General features: G+C 42.5%; 1 protein-coding gene across 2 annotated transcripts in view; it reads left to right on the top strand.

Moving 5' to 3' along the window:
• Positions 1 to 209: 209 nt before the first annotated feature.
• LOC112266664 (protein phosphatase 1 regulatory subunit 37) overlaps positions 210 to 23,301 on the top strand; it is a 59,688-nt gene continuing 36,596 nt past the window's right edge. For both annotated transcript variants that reach the window (XM_024444343.2, XM_024444344.2), the window contains exon 1: positions 210 to 2,164. In XM_024444343.2, coding sequence (XP_024300111.1) covers positions 1,450 to 2,164 — 715 coding nt within the window. In that variant the 5' untranslated portion in view covers positions 210 to 1,449. The remainder of the gene's footprint in view (positions 2,165 to 23,301) is intronic.

Here is a 23,301-nt window from a genome sequence, read left to right as displayed (position 1 = left end):
GTCAAACATATTAACATACCTACGACCGTTCGATGTTGGCAGCGTATTGCATTTCTATTGGCAGCGTTCTGCTACGTTGCGTCCACTGAACATGCCCCTGGGCGTCACTAGTTGCCACAAAGCAATAAACCACGCCCATTTCTACAATTTCTCTTCTTCAAGTCTGATTGGCAAGCTTTATACCTAACCATATTAAATTAAGACCAATATTGACTTTGTGGCTGTGGTAACTAGTGAACCTCCCCATGCCCACGGATTTGCGATGACGTAGAGACAACAAACAGTTGTTGGACTTGAGTAAGCTAATGCTAGCTAGCACACGGACGAGGAGATAAAACAGCATATTTGCATTCAAGCACTTCTCGGGGGAACGTCAATAAGCGGCACGTCTTTGTTTTACAGTAACAATCGAAAAGGAGAGTATTGCTCTACAGTTAAATCATTTTGGGCACGAACTAAAACATGCTCCGGACTATGACGCTTGTTTTTTCCTTGCCTATTCGGGGATTGCGATGCGAGGTGCTCCGGTGAGACCGCGAGCGACATTAGGAAATCATTTTTAATGTTTTTTTTTTAAATAGAATGATAAACTCGAAAACAAAGCATTTGGGTCTACCGAAAGGTGCATGAAACTAAACTGTTCTAGATGTCATTGTTGGGTAACTACTTTAGCTAGGTAGCTAGTTTGCTTAATGCATCGTATTTTGCTAACGTAATGGAGGCACCGTGAGCGAATTGTACAGTTTTAGCTAGTTAGCCAGGTAACGTTAGCTGGTCACCCAGTATATAGTTAGAACGTTAGCTAGCTTCCACATCCACTTTTAGAGCGCGCTGACGAACAAAATACAGAATACTTTAACTAAAAACGGCAAATCTATGCACTTCATTATCTATCGTGGTTACCTAGCATTAAATTAGCTAGCTAAAGAAGTATAAACTAGATTGAGACTAGCTACTGTCGCAGGATAATACGTTATTTCTCGGTTAGGATTTGTTTGTCACAGTCGTTTGACACACGGTGTGTTGCCTTTAGGTCTTGATAATTTGACAACTATTTACAGTTGCTGGACATGGAATATGGTCGATTTATCAAAGGTTTTCTGAATTACAATTTCAGGCTATAAATATTCCGAACTGCAGGAACGCATCACGTATCAAACCAGTCAAGAAATTATATCTTGAAATAGTTGTGCATGTGAGCACAAATAGCTGTTTTGTCAACCAGTTACTTTTAACACTTAGAATGCACTTTATATTGTCGTTGTTGTCAAAACAAAGTTGTAAACATTCTCGATGAAAGTACTTATTTTACAAATTGTTAGCTATTTTAGGAACGAAGACCAGCATTCAAAGGCTAGACTGAAATCAACCTTGTGTCAAGTGCAGAGTTCTCGAATCCCGTCAAATTGCTAGATCAATTGCCAACACTACCTTCCTGGAAATGAAAATATGAATATCGAGGAGCAAGCTCTAGATTTGTGCAATGTCAAAATGAAGAGTAATGTCGATGACAATACTACCAATAACTCGGAAGAGATCATACCCCGGATTTCGGAACTGATGGATGGAGACTTGTGCAAACAAGGCATTGGCACCGAGGTCGCCGACACGTCCTCTCTAGCCAGGCTCACTGACAACCCGCGGGGGGAGGACAACCACCGGTCAAAAGAGACACTAGAAATCGACGAAGTGAACGGGAATAAGAACAACAGCGTCCCAAATACCCCTGCAATTGTCAGTTCTGACTTTGCCATTTCTAATGACGACCAAGATGAGAGTATCAAGGATACAACACCATCGGCCCTCATGTTTGCTATTGAGGAAGGGGATGATGGTGGGGATATGGACATTAGTGTGGATTTGAGCCTGGATGAAAGTGGCATGTTGGAGTCAGAACCTACAGACCAGGGACCATCCCTAGCAGAGGAGACATTCTCAAGCGGTACCAATCCAGATTCATCTACCCCAGATGTTGTCACGGACAAGGAACCTGATAAACCCTCAGAACAGGAGGACTCGCCACCTGTCATTGCCACAGGAGAGGCCCTCTCTCCAGCCCTGGATGAGGGGGATGATAAACACAAAAATGGCAAGAGGGTGACTTTTCCTTCAGATGAGGATATTGTCTCTGGAGCAGTGGAGCCCAAGGACCCTTGGAGACATGGTAATTTCTCACTCAATTTTCTAAGCAATATTTGCTGATGTGACCCTTTCATACATTTTTAGGCCTTGTTTATATGGTGTCCTTAGCCTTGCTGAGACCTCAAGCTGGGGATGCCACACAGTGTAGACTGGCGCTCTACACTGACTGGCAGAGGGACACTGTCACGGAGTACCTTTCTGTTGTCCCGGCCCTAATAGAGGGTTGTTGCACTCACCAGACTTTGCGCTTTTACTGTTGGATTGTAGGGTAGTTGCAAATTTTACTTATTGATGAAACCACTTGTAATGTTAGAAACAAACAGCATTATGTTGTTACCTAGAGTCCCCCCCCAAAAAATTGCAAGCTATAGCACCCACAATTTGACAAAGTAGGCTTTTATAGGGCCATAGAGTTTAGTCTAATCTTTTTTGCCATGAAATATCTGGTCTCGTAGTATCGCTATATTGATAGTGAATCCTATTGGATTGTTTCATTCGGTCTTGCTTCTCTGCCTTCCATGGTGACCATTGGGCCCATGTGATCACACCATTATACATTTCATATCGATTTCATCCCCAGGCAATACCTAGGCCCTTGATACATTTGTCAGACCCCCTTGTAAATATGAAGAATTGAATCATCTTACACAAATGTCTTGACACATCAGAATACAAGGTGGGGACCAAAGCTAGTTCAACACCCAGGTCATTTTTTTGTTGTTACTGATGTCTTCAGGACTAAAAAGCACACTAGTTGGCGTCATCCCTTTTTTCTTTCTTATACATTTGATAATGGTTCCACATGAGTTACTTAATTTTGAGCTGGTGGAGAAAGTTCCCTTAGGCGTGTCTGTGCGTCTTAGTCGTCAACCAGACCAGGCACTCCTTAAAGGTATGCCGTTTTAGTAGTGGGCAGTGTTTATTTAGTGAAAACATCTCAGTATTAGCCTATGTTGTTGTATGTGGCTTATAGTGATATTCTTTACATCTGCTATGGGGGTAGAGGTGTATTAATTCTGAATGGACAATTTGTTTTTCAGTTTTGTTTCTGTTTTGCATACAGAACAAATCATGTAGGACTCCCAGTCAAGTATTTGTATGCCTGTGGGTTTATTCTTTTAAAGATTCTGCAGTTTCTCTTTATTGAACATTCCCTGTAGGCACCACAAGCACGTGCAGACTAGGTTTATTTAACGTAGGAGGGTCAGGTGGGGAGGTTTCAGGTATTGCAAAAAATCAACAAGGTTGACATGCATGTTCAATTGAATTGAAATTGTATGGATAACGTCATAGTACTATAACACCAAAACAAACCTACTCAGACAGTCATGTCCAATGAGTGTCAAGTGGATGACATTTACCATGTCACTAACTCAACACAGTTCAATTTGTTTTACGTTAGTTCCTAGATAGGAGAACATGACTAGAAATACCCTAATTTGTGCAATTTGATTCCACGTCTAAACAGGAATTCGTTCGGTGAGTTCATTCTTGGGTGACATTCAAGGTGAATGCAAACGTCCAAATGGGCAAGTGAAAATCAAACTTAATCAGGTCGCAGGCAACGTCTCTCCCCGTTACATCATTGGGTTCCTGAGTTTACAGCCATGGTCGACAAGAAGTTATCAGTTTATTTAAGTTTCAAAGGTCCACTGGCCGAAGAGGGAGGGTGCCAGGGATATCACATGATTCAAGATAACGTTCTGCCATCTAGGGTAGCGATATGACTTATCTTGATCAGTGAGTGCATTCCTATATTTCTATCAATACTATCAGTCATGTCAGTTACTCTGCCGACTGTAAAAATGACTAAATGGTAGTAGGGCTGGGGGATAAGGACAAAAGATCATATCACAATATCGTTGACATTTATGATGGTATTTGACGCTTTTTTAATAATATAAGTTCTAAATATGCTTTGAGTAGTTCATGACTCTAGGGTGGCAGCACATACATTCTAAGTGATTTCAATGGGTCTTTCTCCATTTTTATACTGTTCAATCCAACACGAAACAAAAAACGTTGTCAGCATTTTCATCAATTTCTGTGTTTCCTGCAGTATTAGTATCATTTCCACACTGCCACACAGCATGAAATGTAAGGCCCAGTTAATTGGTGAACTTTTGGAATCATGGAAATATGATTATTCTAATTCTATAGTTGGAGTAGAGTGGTCAGCACCTTGAATACATTATTGTTTGACATGACAATGAATTAATAAACCAGGGAGGAATTATTGACAGGAACCAAAGTGTTTGTCAGTGTTTCCAGGTGAACCTAATTAGATGTTACATTACATGTTTTCTTTCTTCATGTAGCTAGCTAGCCAACATATTAATGTTTCGCCTATTACTCTGTAATGATAAGATAGCATTGCACAAACGTGCTTATCTAGGCCGACACCAGCACTGGTACCAGGCAGTATTAGTTAGCTGTGTTTGCTCTGACCCTTGGTTCCTTTAGCAAGCTAGCTAGCCAACTAACTAGGGATTAGCATTAGCGGCTAACACAAATTATTTCAGCAACACCTCGCTAAGAAAAGACAAACTAGCAGATACACTATTAGTTTGTGTATAGAACGCTTGTAGAAAGCAGCATGTCACCAACATTGCTGCATCCATCTGACCATGCAAAGTGAACGACAAGAACGTGCCCGTGACTCTGTGGTCGAGCAACTACTCTCTCCTTGAGTGACGGGGCAGGGCTTGGTGGGGTTAGTGGCATGCAGGAAAGGAGGAGATGACTTAAGTAGCAAATAGAATAAACTATAAAAACTGACATTGAATACACCAGAGTTTCATATCACATTTAACAAACCAAATTTTGAAATGCAGTTATAGATAAAGTAAAATCTCAAACCAGTCCGTGCATCAATACCAGTATATAGTCAAATACGGTATACCGCCCAGCCCTAAATGGTAGATAAAACTCAGGCCAATGTTAAATGGCTTCAATCATGATGATAACCCATTTATTGTTAAATGAATCAGTCATGCTGTTGAAGGGTTCTGCAGAAGAATGAGTGATGTTGTATACTGCTGTTTTACTCCCTTGACACGTTCATTATTTCCATTTTCACCATCTGAAACATCCAGATCTAGACATTCTAGGAAGTTTGAGCCATAGGCCTAGTATTCGTAACAAGCCGGCATTGTGCTCAATCCCCATCCGGTACCCTTGTCTGTCTTTGTCTTTCCGTCCTCTTCACTGCTATTTCATGAAGGAGTAGGCCTAGCCCGGATCTCTCTCTCTCGTTGTCCTGATTTTAGCAGTCTTTCCCAGGGTGATGTTCACTCATGGAGAAGAAGTGTGTCTAAGCGGGTGTGATAGGCAGTGACTGAACTGAGGCCCAGTAAATGAAATGTATCTCCATCCCCGCCCCCAATCCTCTTTATGGTTCACTTGAACTCATCATCGCCACAATGGATCCGGCCTGGATACTTCCTTGACTTGCTGGCCTAGGATCAGCTCTTCACAGCCCAAACCTCATCTTAGCCATCAAGAGGAACAAAACTGGCCTCAAACAGGTGCTTGGTGCTGCTGCTCTCCACCAGACCCAGCAATGGGATGCTACTCAGTATTAGACTGTAGGTGGTTATTTCCATAATGGTGTAGGCCTAGTTGTTATCGTAGCTACAAGTCATGAAATTATGTAGCCTTTCCTTGTTGTCTTACACGCTGACATTTTCAGAATGGTCACAGTTTACATGGCCATTAGGGTAACACTCACGATTGTCTGTTAAGTTTCTGCGGCCCGTCGCTAGTTCAAAGCATTGACGATGTGGATAGATCACTATGCAGTTTGCCACTGAAGTACAGATCCACTCAGCATTGTAGAGCCTTGATAACATTAAAGGTGAATTTTAGTCTGAACAAATTGATCGATGACTCTGCTCCCTACATGGTGTTTGTTTGTCGCCCTGCAGTGAGATTGTACAAGGAATCCTAGCCTCTTTGCTTTGTAGAACTTGTCCCTTCCCTTCAGTCCTGGCTGGGCACATGTTGCATCATTTCCTCGGATTCCTGAGCTTCCCAGCATGACTCTTAGCTGCTTTGCTTCCTCTCCTCCCTCATTATTCCCCCTCTCCTTCCCTCTTTCATTCTTCCCCTTTCACCCTCTCATCCAACCTTTCTCCTTCTCTCTGGCTTACATGGGAAACTCATGTGCCGACTCCTTACGTCAGTGGTTCCCAACCTTTTTTTGGTTACTGTACCGTCAACTGAATTTTGCTCTGCCCGGAGTACCCCGGAAGTACCCCCTCATGTGCATTGTACCAGTAAGCCTACGGGCTCATTAATATTCTTAACTACACCCTGTGGATATGCCAAGTACCCCCAGGGGTCCTAGTAACCCTTGTTGGGAACCACTGCCTTACATTATGCAAGAAGCATGTGGGCTGTCGTTGGTTTTCTATTGACATATTACATTCCCAAATTAGATTAGTTGACAACTGTAAATATTTGGGTTTTGTAAACAAGTAAGAGTTATCTCCAATTTTATTTTTGTCAATTTCTTATCTAAGCTACACTGCATTTTGTTATGAATATAGGTGAAAGCATTTTCCCATTGATAAAATAATATGTAGAAAGCTGCATAGCCTACATGTGATCTCATGTCAACACAAAGGCCCACTTGGAAATTGGCACCAGTAATGATGTACCTTTGGACCTTAGAGGCTTAACTCTTGGTTGTTTAGCCTAGACCAACACCTTTTCTTGGCTGCAGTTTGTAGTGTGCTGTGTCTGTCCTTCTCTGCCCCTGTAGTTTGGGGTCATGACATGAACCCTGCCCTTTTAACTGTGTGTCTGAACTTCACTCATGGACCTTGGGACTGCAGCCAGTGCAGTCAGAGGCCACCATTTTGACCAGTGTGTTTACAGGGGGGAGCTGCTCTGCTCCACTTCACTTATGAAAACAACATGCCTCTAGGAGTTTGTGGTGTTTAGGATGACAACCTTGTTTTTGTTCTAAAAACTGTTCTTCAGCCACCTCCGTCCTTCATTATTTTTCTCTTTTGGAAACTGTAGGCTATTGAAGCACAATTTTTGCCTGAGGGATGGCTAGCTTCCCACATAAAACACCTATCACCCCTCTTATCTGTTTTAAACAGGGCTGGCTGACGCTCATCACAAAATGCCTGATTACTTATAAATAAACAGGCCCGGTGGAGAGCCAGTTCAGTCATACTGTTTTTAGCCCATGATATTACAATCCTTCTTTGCCTGACAATGCCTCAGCTACTGTGTTGCTGTTCAGTGGCATCACAGTTAGTGAAGCTGTCTTGAAATTGAAGTGTTTTTTAAAATTAACCTTTTATTTAACTAGGCAAGGCAGATAAGAATATGTTCTTATCTACAATGATGGCCTAGGAACAGTGGGTGAACTGCATTCAGGGGCGGAACCACAGATTTTTACCTTGTCAGCTTGGTGATTCGATCTAGCAACCTTGCGGTTACTACCTGCCGCCACAATTAATTACAGATTAACATGTCACTAAGATGGACGAAAATATTTATCTTGCTTCCTCAGGAGTAGATGGCCCTTATGACCTGTTATGATGACACGTTAATTCACTTATAACAGATGTTAACAAATTAAATTGGTGTAAAATGCAACAGTGCCTGCATCTAAAGGTGAAATCGCTCCACTTGGGCAGTGAGAGAAAGAGAAATTTCCCCTGTGTTACCGGAGAGGCTAAGTGCCCTCTGTTAATTATTGACAAGCAGGCTAGCTCTAAATTAGCGTTGTTTCATAATCACATTTCATGTGGTTCTGGGTACTTGATTCCCTGCTGTTGCTGGATCGACATCGTTACCAAATCCAGGCATGCCGACTTTTCAGGAGGGAGAAAGTTGGAGGAGGGACGGAGGCGCCACTGTGGTTGTTGGTTTCTTCTAGACAGCCAGGCCTGGACATTGTTTGCTTGTTTCTCATAGTCTTGTGTGTCCCTGAGTGAGTGGGGCCAGATGTGGTCCAGGGGGAAAAGCAGCACTCAGTCTGAGATGGTCAGTCAGCTGCTGGCCTTGGATCAGCCCAGAGATGTCAGTCCATCTGCTCAGGTGGGGTGGTGGGGGGATTTTAGAAACTGATCTTCCTTATTATCAAGCTTGGATTAATATAAGGTAGGTGGGTTCCTCCTAGGCTTGGCTGATATACCTGGCTATAGCCACAGGATGATTTTTCAATACCCTCAATACTGTTTTTTTTTTTTATATATTTGCAGCTACTTTTTAAGTAAATACCTGGATTTAACTTGTGCAATACGTTAGAAGATAAAGCACATCACGTTAATTTCATCTGTCACATTTTTACATTATGAAGCTTACCATAGTTCTCCAGAACAGTTGAGACCAGTCACGCGATTGTTTGTAAAATAGCACACGGGAGCAAGCGGGAACATGTGAGTCCAGCTGCTTATTGACGGGTGGCATTTTATATTGAAGGCTAACTTTTTTTTTCTTTTTTTTTGCTTCAATCAAGTGATCAGGGACGTGGAACTATAGTTTTTCTTCACAGAAAAAACATTAGTGCAACACATTCGGCAGAAGAGCTTCATTTTCATCAGATTACAACAGAAGTGCAATAAGTAAATGAGCATGCAACAGAAAGCAAGGTCTTTTTTGCAAAAACGATGCATGGCCATCATATTTCTGTTTATCATAGCAAGAATGTAGCCAGCTGCACTGACCAAATATATAAACGCAACATGTGAAGTGTTGGTCCCATGTTTCATGAGCTGAAATAAAAGATCCCAGAAATGTTGCATATGCACAAAAACCTTTTATTTCTCACAAATTTGTTTACATCCCTGTTAGTGAGCATTTCTTCTTTGCCAAGATAATTAATCCACCTGACGGGTATGGCATATCCAGAAGCTGATTAAAGAGCATGATCATTACACAGGTGTACCTTGTTCTGGGGACAATAAACGGCCACTCTAAATTGTGCAGTTTTGTCATAACACAATGCCACAGATGTCTGAAGTTTAGGTAGTATGCAATTTGCATGCTGACTTCAGGAATGTCCACCAGAGCTGTTGCCAGAGAATTTAATGGTAACTTATGGGGATGCACCGATATGACATTTTTGGCCGATATCCAATATTTTCCTTTCCAACAAACCCGATAACCAATATAAAAAATTTGAGTGGCCTTTTAATCATTCTAGTACAGTTAAATAGTTGAAACACACACACTGACCAAAAAGTAATTTTGTTGGCATTTATGTACATCCCCATTACCAGTAAAACATCAACCAATTTATTTCACTTTCTTACTGGGCTGTTTCGTTCATTTTGTTCAGTCGTTTCATTCTCAGACAGGATTTCATCATACGTGTCAAACAGTGAAGTTTCAGCTCTGTCAGTGGCCTCTTCTTTCGTGGGTCCTCTTCCTCGGTGCACACTGTCACTGTGTCTGTTTCCATCTTGTCCAGCTGTGTCTAACATTTCACGTAAACCCTGTTTCTTGTCTGCATCGAAGTAGCGGTCCTTGTACCTAGCATCGAGCATGGTGGCGACACAGTAAAGAGGCTCAGAGAGAATGCCCCTGAATCATTTGTTCACAGCCTCTAGTAGAGTACTTTTGCCAGTTTTAACCCCACGGTCTGTGTAGGCAGGTTTGTTGGCAGGCATTTCAATGCCATGGCAGAGGGTATCACGTCTGCTGCAGACTCAGTTGATGAGCTTATTTCTTGAGTCAGTAGTTCGAATGGAGCAAGGGGTGTATTCATTTTCTCAAATGCCATTGAAATGGCAGCAGCGGTATGAGAACCAGGAACATTTTTGTGCATGCAACATGGCTTTCCTCAGTACGAAATCCTCGTCGACCCGCTGTGCTGTCAGACTCTGCATGCTCATGGGGCTGACGTTGCTGGTCCAAATGTCAGTCGTGAAGCTAATAGCAGTGATGCCCATAGCAAGTAGCCCATGGATGTGAGTTTCAACAATACTGTCTAACGCCGGTAGGGCAACATCTGAAAAATGGAGCCTACTTGGTAGTGTGTACAGGTGCTCGACCAGTCGACGAAAGGCAACATCCATCCACGACAGAGAACGGTTGATTATCAAGGACAATGAATTCCGTTATCTTGGCTTTAATGGATTTCGCCTTTGAGTTGTCTCGCTGAAATGTTCTTACTCTTTCAAATGACTGCTCAACTTTAATCTTTCTGGTGCAGGCGTTCTGCTAGCAACCCACGACAACATCCGGTGAAATTGCAGAGCGCCAAATTCAAAATACAGAAATAGTCTTTTAATAAACATTCATAAAAAATACAAGTGTTATACATCGTCTTAAGGACTAACTTCTTGCTAGTCCAGCCGCTTTGTCAGATTTCAAAAAGGCTTTATGGCGAAAGCATACCATGCGATTATCTGAGGACAGCGCCCCCTCTTACAAAAGCATATAAACATTTTACAACCAAGTAAAGGAATTGCAAAAGTCAGATGGCGATTAAAATTAATCACTTATATTTTAAAGATCTTCATATGGTTGCAGTCACGAGTTCCAGCTACACTGTTATTTTTGTTCGATAAAGTCCCTCTTTATATCCCCAAAACTCTGTTTTGTTCAGTAATCCACTGGCTCAAAGGCAGTCAAAACATACAGATGAATACATCCTAATAGTACTGGTAAAAGTTAATCGAAACATGTCAAACGATGTTTATAATTAATCATCAGGTTGTCAATTGTCTAAATAATCAATAATATTTCAAATAGAAAGGAAAAACAACAAAGGGTGCTCACTCGGTCACGCGCAAAACCAGCATTGCATGATTCTACAGTCCACTGAGAGAAAGGTCTCATTCTTCTTCATTTTTTAGAAAACAAGCCTGAAACATTCTAAATACTGACATTTAGTGGAAGCCATAGGACCTACAATCTGGGTCCTATCCCATTAGATACTCTATAGGCATTCAATTGAAAAAACCCACATCAAAAAAAATCCCACCTCCTGGATGGATTCTCCTCAGGTTTTCGCCTGCCATATCAGTTCTGTTATACTCACAGACATTATTTTAACAGTTTTGGAAACTTTAGTGTTTTCTATCCAAATCTACCAATTGTATGCATATCCTAGCTTCTGGGCCTGAGTAACAGGCAGTTTACTTTGGGCACGCTTCTCATCCAGATGTCGAAATACTGCCCCCAAGCCATAAGAAGTAAACTTGTTTAGTTGTTGGAAGAGTGCACTTAGTTCCCCTTTTGTTCTAAGTAGTCGCTCAACGTCTGATTCACTTTCAAATGAGTAATTAGGTTTGTGGTATTGAAAAATGTCAATTTGAAATCATAGCAGCACAAACATTGCCTATGGCCTTTTTGTTCCTTTGAAATGTAAAAATATATCCACACAGCACACATTGTGTGCTAGGTTAGGACTGCTGTGTTGCATGTGTAGCGCTGTACTCTTTTTGTGCCGTCATTACGTCATCTATCTACGTTATATAGGTACGCATGTCAGCTTTGACATTGGCATGTCTAGTTTAACACAAAACCAATGTTAGCACTTTTAGCTAGTATCGTCCGATTCCGATATGCTTACCCATATATTGTGCATCCATCCCTATTCATTTCTCTACCATAAGCCACCATTTTTTTTAGGCAATTTGGCAGTACGTCCAACCGGCCTCACAACCGCAGACCTCATCTAACCACACCAGCCCAGGACCTCCACATCCGGCTTCTTCACCTGCGGGATCGTCTGAGACCAGCCATCTAGACAGCTGATGACACTGTGGGTTTGCACAACCGAAGAATTTCTGCCCACACTGTCAGAAACCGTCTCAGGAAAGCTCATCTGCACAGAGATCCCGTGACAAGATCCTGAGGCCCATTTCTGTGCCATTCATCCCACGCCATCACCTCCTGTTTCAGCATAATAATGCACGGCCCCATGTGTACACAATTCCTGGAAGCTGAAAATGTCCCAGTTCCTCTATGGCCTGCTTACTCACCAGACATGTCACCCATTGAGCATGTTTGGGATGCTCTGGATGTTCCCATTCCCGCCACTATCCCCGAACTTCGCACAGCCATTGAATAGGAGTGGGACAACGTTCCACTGGCCACAATCAACAGCCTGATCAACACTATGAGGAGTGGTGTCGTACAACATGAAGCAAATGGTGGTCACACCAGAAGTTGTGGCATTTTATATTTTTGTTCAGTGTACATTTCCTATTGTTTGGCTAAAAGTTCATATTGCATTTTACTGGAGAAATTTATGCTAGCTACACCGAGAAAGTACCGAAGATGATGTCTGCTGATGGAATGCTGTTTGAATTCTCATCCGAATGGGGAAGTGCGACTGAAGCACAGAATTCTGCATTAACGCGACCCATAAGTTTAACGCGACCCATAAGTTTAAATCGCTAGCTATCTAAGTAAGTGGCTGAATTAATAAGGTGACGGGGTCTCATATTGTGTTAGCCCCTGCTGTGTTTGAGAAGTCAAAGCCCTTTGGATGAGTATTCTGTATATTGATTTCCTTGCTTGTTTTATTTTCTTCTCTTTGTTCTTGTCCCGTCTGCTCCTCCCCCATATTCTTCGAGCAGGCAGGCCTGTTGCCCTAGTGATTCCAGACTGCACACAGACCCAGTGTGTACACACGCTGTTCTTCCGTCATACATGCGTCAACTTTGTTCATTAGCACAATATCTCTTGTTCACATTCGCTTGTTCGCTATTACTTGTGCTCATTTTGTTAGCATTCTGGTTAGACGCCCAATGGGCTTTTTTGCAGGGTTTTTTGGCACCCTGCTGTGTACTAAGCCGGTAATACCGTAAATCCCGTAATGAGAGGATGGTATGGAGATATGAATATCTGTATAAACTCAACCCTAGTTCCTACTATGTGAAATAGATTAACAACTACTTCCGCATGTGTTTCAGATGGATTCAGTTATCCATCCTCCTATATTTCCTCCCATGTAAAGCTGTAGGGGGCTCCCTTTGTGAGATGTTGTTTTGCATGCAGGTCGGTAGAAATGGTAAAATAAATTGGTACTCCAAATGGCAAAGGTTGTCGACCCTTGGTTTAGCTTATTACCGGCAACTTCAGGAGCTTAACGGCATAATCTGCGAAGGCCAGCAGCAGCAGAGGGTCATGAACTTGTTTTTTTTATTTTTTATCTCTGGCTCCCTCTTGAATCATTTGTCTTTATTCATTAATCACAGTGTTCTTAAAGCATCAAACAAGCTCAGTAACCTACATAGTTGATTTGTTTTGTTGAGAAACACAGGGTGTGTCTATGGAAAAATGTTTGAAAGATCAGACGACTAGGTCGACCAAGATTTTATTGTTGTGGACAGCCCCACCTAGCAGGCATCCATCCAGGGCACTGTCAGTAATGGCTCTGATCTGTAGCATAGGCTGTTCTCTGCCATGGACCATGCGTTCTTCTCCCCCTGTGACCAGCGTCAGCTGTCATGTGTGACTGACGCTGCTGCCACCCGGTGCAGCATGGTGGTGTGAAATGGCAGGGATGAGGTCCTGGGAGAGGGGGTGTGCTATTTTAGACTCTCTTGACACTCAGTTGTTAAGTAGGCGTCAGTTCCAGTCCCGGCCCCCCCCTCCCTCCTGGAGGCTCGTCCAGAGGGCGACTGCTGGCTGGCTGACTGACTGACCGTTCCTCCTGTCTATTCCATTTGAACCCTACGCCCAGTCCTGGTGACCTCTCAACTTTACAAAATGGCTGCTTTGCCATTTCTATTCCTCCTAGTCCCCTGAATGTGGGGGCCGATCGATACAGGTCACAGAATGAAATGGAGTGTCTATTAAAGAACCTGTGATGTTGCATGCCGCAGTGTTGCATGGATTTTCTCAATGACAAGTGCAGTTCCTCATCAGGTGTGCTTAGCTCTACTCTTTTTCTCCTCGTCTCCTTTTCATCCTTTGTCAACCCTGATCGTTAGACCACCTTGTCTATTGGCATGGCCCAGCAAGTCAATCTCACCATGTCATCAACACCCTGAGTCACAATCAGTGTTCACCCTTCAGCCACAATTGATTAGCTCAGGTGACTTTCACGTTCCATTGTGCCCTGACTATAAGTTAGTCAAACATTCCTGCTTTCTCTTCCATGCTAATTTGTCGGTCATTGCAGAACGGTAATATTAATTGACAACCGAGATCATAGTTTTCTTTCAGAAGAGATTATTTACCATAGAACATCAGAAGTAATATATGCTGTTATCTTCAAAGCAGCATTCAGTCATGCCCCCACTCCTCTCTCCTCCTCCTCCCTCACGTTTTAAGTGAAGACAACCCTGTCCTCTGAAGTCTCAGTCCCACATGCGGTCCGCAGATGACTTGGATGTTCTAGCTAGTGCAGACAGGGTGTGACACCTGGTCCCAGTACCTTCACATACACCATGCCCAGCATAGAATGAGTAGAATGGACATGGCTCTAAAATCTACAGGAGATGTCATTGTCAATGCAATAGAAAAGTATTGCTCCACATGTCAAACTGAGACTAGGCACAGAATTCTTACAGGTGTTGATAAACAAACGTTTAAACATGGACACAGCCGGTCCACCCTACCACAGAACATTTGCTTTTAATCTACTCAATCAAATTCTATGGCAACCGACTGCTTTCCCTCACTAACCCAGACAGTCCCCCTCAGCACTGATAAGTGTCTCCACACTCTGCTCTATGCTCCTCCCAGCCAATGTGGTGAAGGGAAAATGCACTGCACCGATGGCGAGTGTGTGTTTGCACTTTGTTCCTTGTCAACAAGAGACCGAGAGACTAGGAAAGGAGGGAGATTGACACGCAGGGAGAACTTGTCAGACTGCACTTGGATTCATTAAGAAGTCTGCATCTAGCTTGTTTTGCATTGGCTGTGCATAGTAAACCCCTCCAAAGCAGTAGTAGCGTAAACATACTCCTAATACTACTTATAATTTTCAATAGGGAAATGTAGGCTGTATTTAAAAAAAATATGTTTTTACCCCCTTTTCTCCCCAATTTCGTGGTATTCAATTGGTAGTTAGTCTTATATCATCTCTGCAACTCATGTACGGAGTCGGGAGGTCGAGAGCCGTGCATCCTCCGAAACACAACCCAACCAAGCCACACTGCTTCTTGACACAATGCCCCCTTAACCCGGAAGCCAGCCGCACCAATGTGTCGGAGGAAACACTGTGCACCTGACGACTGTGGCAGCGTGCACTGCGCCTGGCCCGCCATGGATTTAAAAAAATAATAATAATAATTAGTGCACGATGAGACAAGGACATCCCTGCCGGCCAAACCCTCCCCTAAGCCGGACGACGCTGGGCCAATTGTGCGCTGCCCCATGGGTCTCCCAGTCGCGGCCAGCTGCGACAGAGCCTGGACTCTAACCAGTATCTCTAGTGGCACAATGTAGACTGTAAAAGGAGGCATTCCTGTCAGCTTAAAGGTCAGATTTGTTTAGACTGATTTTAAATGACCGTTACAGTGCCTTCAAAAAGTATGCACACCCCTTGACATTTTGTTACAGCCTGAATTTAAAATGGATTAAATTGAGATTTTGTCACTGGTCTACACACAATAACCCATAATGTCAAAGTGGAATTATGTTTTTCAAAGCTGTCTTGAGTTGATAAGTATTCAACCCCTTTGCAAGCCTAAATATGTTCAGCAGTAAAAGTAGCTTAACAAGTCACATAAAAAGTTGCATGGATTCACTCAAGATTTTTGATTGACTACCTCATCTCTGTACCTCACGCAAACAATTCTCTGTAAGGTCTCTCAGTTGAGCAGTGAATTTCAAGCACAGATTCAACCACAAAGACCAGGGAGGTTTTCCGATGCCTCGCAAAGATGGGCACCTTTTTTGGTAGCTGGGTAAAAATAAAACAAAGCAGACATTGAATATCCCTTTGAGAATGGTGACGTTATTAATTACCCTCTGGATGGTGTATCAATACACCCAGTCACTACAAAAATACAGGTGTCTTTCCTAATTCCGTTGCCAGAGAGAAAGGAAACCGCTGAGGGATTTCACCAATGAGGCCAATGGTTAAATTTCTTTAGTCAGTTAAGAACAAATTCTTATTTTCAATGACGGCCTAGGAACAGTGGGTTAACTGCCTTGTTCAGGGGCAGAACGACAGATTTTTACGTTGTCAGCTCGGGGATTCAATCTTGCAACCTTTCGGTTACTAGTCCAACGCTCTAACCACTAGACTACCTGCCGTCCCAGGCTGTGATTGGAGAAAACTGAGGATGGATCAATAACATAGTAGTTACTACACTAACCTAAATGACAGAGTGTGAAGGACGCCTGTACAGAATACAAATATTCCAAAACATGCATCCCTGTTTGGAAGAAGGAACTAAAGTAAAACTGCTAAAAATGTGGCAAAGCAATTTATCTTTTTGTCCTGAATACTAAGCGTTGGTTTTGGGGCAAACTCAACACTGAGTACCACTCTTCATATTGTCAAACATGGTGGTGGCTGCATCATCTTATGGGTATGCTTATCATTTGCATGGACTAGGGAGTTTTTTTTTTTTCCTCCGAAAAAATTAAATGGAGCTAAGCACAGGCAAAATCCTTGAGGAAATCCTCTTTGTCTGCTTTCCAATCGACACTGGGGGACAAATTAACCTTTCAGTAGGACCGTAACCTAAAACACAAAGCCAAATATACACTGGAGTTGCTTACCAAGAAGACAGTGAATGTTCCTGAGTGACCGAGTTAGTTTTGACTTAAATCTATGGCAAGACTTAAATGGCTGTCTTGCAATGATCAACAACCAGATTAACAGAGCTTAAAGAATAATGTACAAATATTGTACAATTCAGGTGTGCAAAGCTCTTAGAGACTTACCCAGAAAGACTCACAGCTGTAGTCGCTGCCAAAGGTGTTTCTAACGCATTGACTCAGGGTTGTGAATACTTAAAATATGTATACATGTTTTCACTTTGTCATGAGGCATTGTGTGCAGATGGGTGGGTAAGAGAATCAGTTTATTCCATTTTGAATTCGGGCTGTAACAGAAAAAATTTGGAATAAGTCAAGGGGTATGAATTCTTTCTGAAGGCGGTGTAGGTTTCTGAGTAAATAACTACCGCACAATATAAAATGCCCACCAAGACTGGCCCAGAGCATTGTATTTAGACTGGCCCCTTCCCTGCTGCCCTACCCAGACCAGTAACTCAATAGGGATTGCTCCTCTCCGTTCAGGCCCCAGGAGAAGCGAGCAGGTTCTGCCTGTTTCACCAGGGCTCACTTTTTAATGGCTTCTAATTGTTTGAGTCCTCTTCATATGCCAAGCCAAATTGTCCCGCACTTGTTGAAGACTCTCAGGAGACTGTACTCCCTTTTGGCTTGTGCTTTTGTTCTAGTTCTACCAACCTGGCTAGCTAGTGCAAAGGGATCAGGGCCACGTGTCTAACACTTACTAGGCTAATTCTATGCCACACCCTCAGTAGAACTGCCTGCCTTCTACCCTCTTTCTCAGTGGCCTGCCTGTATTCCCCGCATTCTTCACCTCTGTCTCACTTCCACATATCTGCTTACCCTCTTTGTTCTCCTTCCACCTTTTGGCTCGCTCCACTGAGTTCTGTGCTGTCAGCAGGGTTTAGCAGAGCTCCTCGGTCTCCATCCAAGTCTTTTTCTTTACTCCCGTCCTTCGTTCCTTCACTATCATCTCTTTCTACCTTACCTGCCTCACTGACTCTCGTTCAGTCCTGTCCTCTCCATGATGCAGTGGCCAATACTGTTTTTCATTACTCCCATCCTCCCTTGTTCCCCTATAATGTTTCTCTCATTCACCTCTGTACACTGCCATATAGTCCTATAGTGTGTTGCCGGAGAGACAGTGTAGTGATGGTGCAATGTCTCTGATGGTGTACAGTGCCTTCAGGAAGTATTCACATCCCTTGACTTTTTCCACATTTTGTTGTGTTATAGCCTGAATTTTAAATGGATTCAATTGTGATTTGTTTTGTCATTGGCCTACACACAATACCCCATAATATCAAAATGGAATTATGTTTTTAGAAAATTTGACTAATTAATTAAAAATGACAATTCAAATATCTTGAGTCAATAAGTATTCAACCCCTTTGTTATGGCAAGCCTAAATAAGTTCAGGAGTAAACATGTGCTTAACACGTCATTTAAGTTGCATGGACTCACTGTGTGCAATAAGTGTTTTAACAATTTTTGAATGACTACCTCATCCCAGCCTCAGTTGAACAGTGAATTTCAAACACTGATTCTTCCACAAAGACCAGGGAGGTTTTCCAATGATGGGTACCTATTGGTAGATGGGTAAAAATAAAAAAGCTAACATTGAATATCCCTTTGAGCATGGTGAAGTTATTCATTACACTTTGGATGTTTATATCAACAAACTCAGTTGGAGAGGAAGTAAACCACTGAAGGATTTTACCATGAGGCCAATGGTGACTTTAAAACAGTTTTAGAGTTTAATGGCTGTTTTAAAGGAGAACTGAGGATGGATTAACATTTATAGTTACTCCACAATACTAACCTAACTGACAGAGTGAAAAGACTGTTCAGAAAAAAATAGAATTCAAACATACAGCTCTGGAAAAATGAAGAGACCCCTGCAAAATTACCAGTTTCTCTGGTTTTACTATTTATATGTATGTGTTTGGGTAAAATGAACATTTTTGTTTCATTCTATAAACTACTGACAACATTTATCCTAAATTCCAAATAAAAATATTGTCATTTAGAGCATTTATTTGCAGAAAATGACAACTGGTCAAAATAACAATAAAGATCCAATGTCAGACCTCGACTAATGCATCGAGAATAAGTTCATATTAATTTTTAAACAACACTATACTAATGTTTTAACGTAGGAAGAGTTCAGAAATCAATATTTGGTGGAGTAAACCTGATTTATTTATTTTTTTTCAATCACAGCGTTCATGCTTCTTGTCATGCTCTCCATCAGTCTTCATATTGATGCTGGGTGATTTTACGCCACTCCTGGTGCAAAAATTCAAGCAGCTCGGCTTTGTTTGATGGCTTGTGACCATCCATCTTCCTCTTGATCACATTCCAGAGGTTTTCAATGGGGTTCAGGTCTGGAGATTGATCTGGTGGTCCTCCATCCACACCTTGATTGACCTGGCTGTGAGGCATGTAGCACTGTCCTGCTGGAAAAACCAATCATCAGAGTTGGGGAACATTGTCAGAGCAGACAGAAGCAAGTTTTCTTCCAGGGCAACATTGTATGTGGCTTGATTCACAGGTCTCTCACAAAGACAAATCTGCCTGATTCCAGCCTTGATGAAGCACCCCCAGATCATCACCAATCCTCCACCAAATTTCAATTTGCGAGACCTGGAGAGGCTTACAAGACACAGTGTCTTGCAACCACTGTGAAATTTGGCGGAGGATCGGTGATGATCTGGGGGTGCTTCAGCAAGGCTGGAATCTGGCAGATTCAAAAACAACTTGGCAGTTTAAAAATGAATGGGCATTTATCAATATTGTATATAAACTATTAAAATACTACGTGCGATCTAGTATGTTCGTACGCACAGAAAAAGCGTGATTTATCAAACAATCCCACGAGTCATACGTACACCGGTAGGAGAGAACCATTGATAAATACCAATGATTCTCAGCATCTGTGATCGTGCACGACCTTGGCTATTTGCATTTCAAAATGATCCCTTTAAAACTCCTGGGGAATATAAAACGCCATACCGTGAGAGAGACAACGGCGCAAACAAAAAAGTGTAGGGAAAAAAAAAACTTTTCAGCGACTGAAATAGAGGTGCTATTGTCAGAGGATGAGACGAGTACAGCCAAAATGTTTTCTTTGACTCGCTCAGTTGTGGCTTGACCAGTAAAAATTTTTTACATTTATTTTTATTTTTTAGAGGACCATAAACCATCCATCCTCAACAGCTCCCTCCTGGAGGCGTAAAGGCCAACATTGCTGTTCTGCAGAATGAACGAGTCGTGTGTCCACCGGGGCCACCTTGCCAGGACATTCAGCAGCATCTTTTGCGCATCACATAACCTGTCACTTCCACATTGTGGAAGCCTGTTCTGTTCACATGGTAAAACTAATTTTGGGTTGGTGCTTGTATGGCGATGTAGGTGCAGTCTATTGGTCCATTTGTATTTGTGAACCCATTGATGGCAAAGAAAGCCCTCTTGCGATGGTGTATAAAAAATGTTATGTTACTGTTCTTTTTGCTGATGATTGCCTCCAAAACATTGGCTCATTGGGGGCTGAGAGATTCCATCTGAGAAGTGCATGTTGCCAAACACCCAAGGGTGGATAGCACCGGAATGGCATGTTTGCCTTTCTGAAGTAGGTCTTTCATCCTCGCAAAAATCTAAAGGTTGGCTCATCAGATATGGTTTCCCAATACCAATCTGTACTTTCTGCAAAAAAGTCCCACCTCTCTCTAGAAACACGCTCTCTGCTAAATGCACAATGTGCCAAATCATCCAACCGAGCAAGATCAGCCATCTCATTCGATTTTTATAGTATTTCAAGAGTAGTTTCACACGTGACTAATTCAACAAATTACTGTACTTTATATGCACTGATGTGGTCCAATTATGACATCACTATATGTTCCATGAATTCACAATTAACATTTCTAGGGCAGGCTAGTGGAATGCTAGCGGAACCCCTCGACAACATTCCGCTGAAAAGGCGGAAAAATTCAAAAGTATTTTTTTTTAAATATGTAACTTTCACCCATTTTTAAGTCCAATACAGCAAATGGAAAAACTTCTTGTTAAATTGAAAAAATTATTTATTACACTCAATTTCACAAATTTTCAACATTTTACTCATTCCACGCCTTGACAAGCAAGTTCCCTTATTCCACCACTTGGCACTGCGTGGTCATGGCTGTGCATAAAGTTACGCTCACTCTCAAGCAAACGTGTTCATATTGATAAATCTCACACCTCGAGTGGAAATGATTACAAGCATGGTATACGCACAGATTCGTGCCTACGCATGATTGATAAATGAGGCCCCAGGTGTGCAAAGCTCTTAGACTTTCCCCAGAAAGTCTTATCTAATTAAAATATTAGTGTTTTATTTTTCATGAACCTTTAAAAAAAAATACAAAACAAAAACATTTTCATTCCATTCATAACAATGAAATGTGGAAAAAGTCAAGGGGTGTGAGTACTTTCTGAAGGCACTGTACATAAACTAACTTATTTCTAATAGCATTTATTTTCTTTCATATTCTGTTACCTAAGAGCTTAGTAAACACAATGGCATATATGAGATGTATTTTTTTTTTAAAGACTGTTAGTGTTGATGTCCAAAATATTTGTCAATTGCTGTCGGGGTCCCTCAAGGCCAGGCTTTTCTAGTGTTCATTTTTCGTGTTGTCGGCCCGATTGATTAGGAATCAGCAAGCTAAGCTCAGGAGCTGGGAGCGGAGGCTCTGCAGCAGCACTTGAGAACTTGTGCATTCCATGGCGGCTTAATGAAGGCTGGCCAATACCTGCAGTAGTGTTGTAATCGCATAGCAGCCCCAGAGACAGACTGTACAGGTTCTCTCATATTTCTTTGTCCACGCCTCGCCTGGCCACCAGCTCACCACTGAGGTGAATTCTGTCATTGTTTATAACGTGTAGCCCAATCAGGGACCGTCTGTTGAACATTTTGCTTGAGCTCATAAAATATGGTTCAATGACTCAAATACCTGCATTTGTGGGGAAGGGTTTAGGCTACATTGTTCCTGATGGGATATATTTAAATAAACCCAAATCTGCCAAACAAAGAAAAGGAATGCGAAAGAAAATCGATTGTCATCCAATTGCTTTTGTTATTTCACAACAGTGCTAACGAACCCCACAGGTTTTTGTGCAGCCAGGTGCCGTACAAACAAGTTATTGATGTCGGCAATAGATAATCCTAGTGACAGTACGTGTTGGTTTGTGCCTGCTGCCTGCAAATTTTTGTCATTTAAGGAGAGATAAAATGGTGCGTTTGGCTTGTCCTCAGAGCTCAGACAGACAGCATCTCCCTTTCAAACTGTATGTTGGTTTTAGGAGTCTAGTTTAGACCCAGGGATTGTGTGATACAGCCCCCCTCTCCATACAGTAGGGTTTGTGGTGCTTAAAGGTGAATTAGTGCTCAGTGCTGTTGCAGTAAAACCCACAGATTACTGGGGGAGGGGAGCAGCCCAGACTTTATGGCCCTGTAGCTTGTATTGCAAGTCTTTCCCTGCTTCTGTTGACCTTGAGCTGTACCTGGCCAGGCATCTATATGGTACAGTGTGGCCCCTGGCCTCAACGGAACACTCTCCCACTCCAACTCTAGTTCCTTACTTGCTGAGTCCTAGCGCTCTACTGTACTGAGAGTAGGTAACAAGGTGATCATGAATATTCCAGAATGTTGTATGTGTGTGCATGCTGTGAGAACCAGCGGAGTTTCTCCACCTCTGGGCTGTGGGAATGATGCTCTCTTCCTGCGCCTCACGTCTCTCTATCCCCCCCTCCGGAAAGTGTTTACGCTTACTCTTGCTCTACAACAACACTGCAAGCTAGACCAAATTCTTATCCAAGGACACACACACACACACACAGAGAGTGTTGAAATGAGCTGACATGTACCTCAGTTCGAGTCTCACTTAGGCTTCACTTTCTAGAATGTAAGCGTTATGTTCTATGTTGAGGTTGAATGTGTTTTTGGGTGTGACGATGGCAAAAGAATGGTCTTAATTTGAGGGGGAGGGATCGTGACAGTCATTTCACAATCCTGCTTCTAGAGATTTGGTTGGAAGGGAAGATGCTTGAGCTCTGTTAGTTTGAGATCATCTCACAAGAGACTTGTGTTGTATTTAGAGACGGGTGATTATTGAGTTGCTGCCTGCCCTGGATGTCCAGCCAGGTGGTTCTAATACAATCCAGCCTCTCCTGGATCAACAGGTCTGGGTGCACTCACACGTAGCCTACACTCTTTCTTTCTCGCTCTGTCACACACACACACACACACACAATGCACTCACTCGCCCTCTCTTCAGACACATTTTGTTTTTGACCGGCTTTTTAAAGCCTTGTCCCTCTGTTGTCCGCTCTGCCGTATCCTCATCAGTCCTGATATAGCCCAGCCTAGGCCTAACACCTGATGCCCTGAACCTTTTGCTCAGTGTGTGTGATTGAGCGGTGGGTGTGTTGCATAGGCAG

The sequence above is a fragment of the Oncorhynchus tshawytscha genome, linkage group LG14 (assembly GCF_018296145.1).
Source record: "Oncorhynchus tshawytscha isolate Ot180627B linkage group LG14, Otsh_v2.0, whole genome shotgun sequence".
In the NCBI taxonomy this organism is placed as follows: Eukaryota; Metazoa; Chordata; class Actinopteri; order Salmoniformes; family Salmonidae; genus Oncorhynchus; species Oncorhynchus tshawytscha.
Note: the sequence above shows the minus strand (reverse complement) of the source record. Positions and strands in the feature narration are given on the sequence as shown.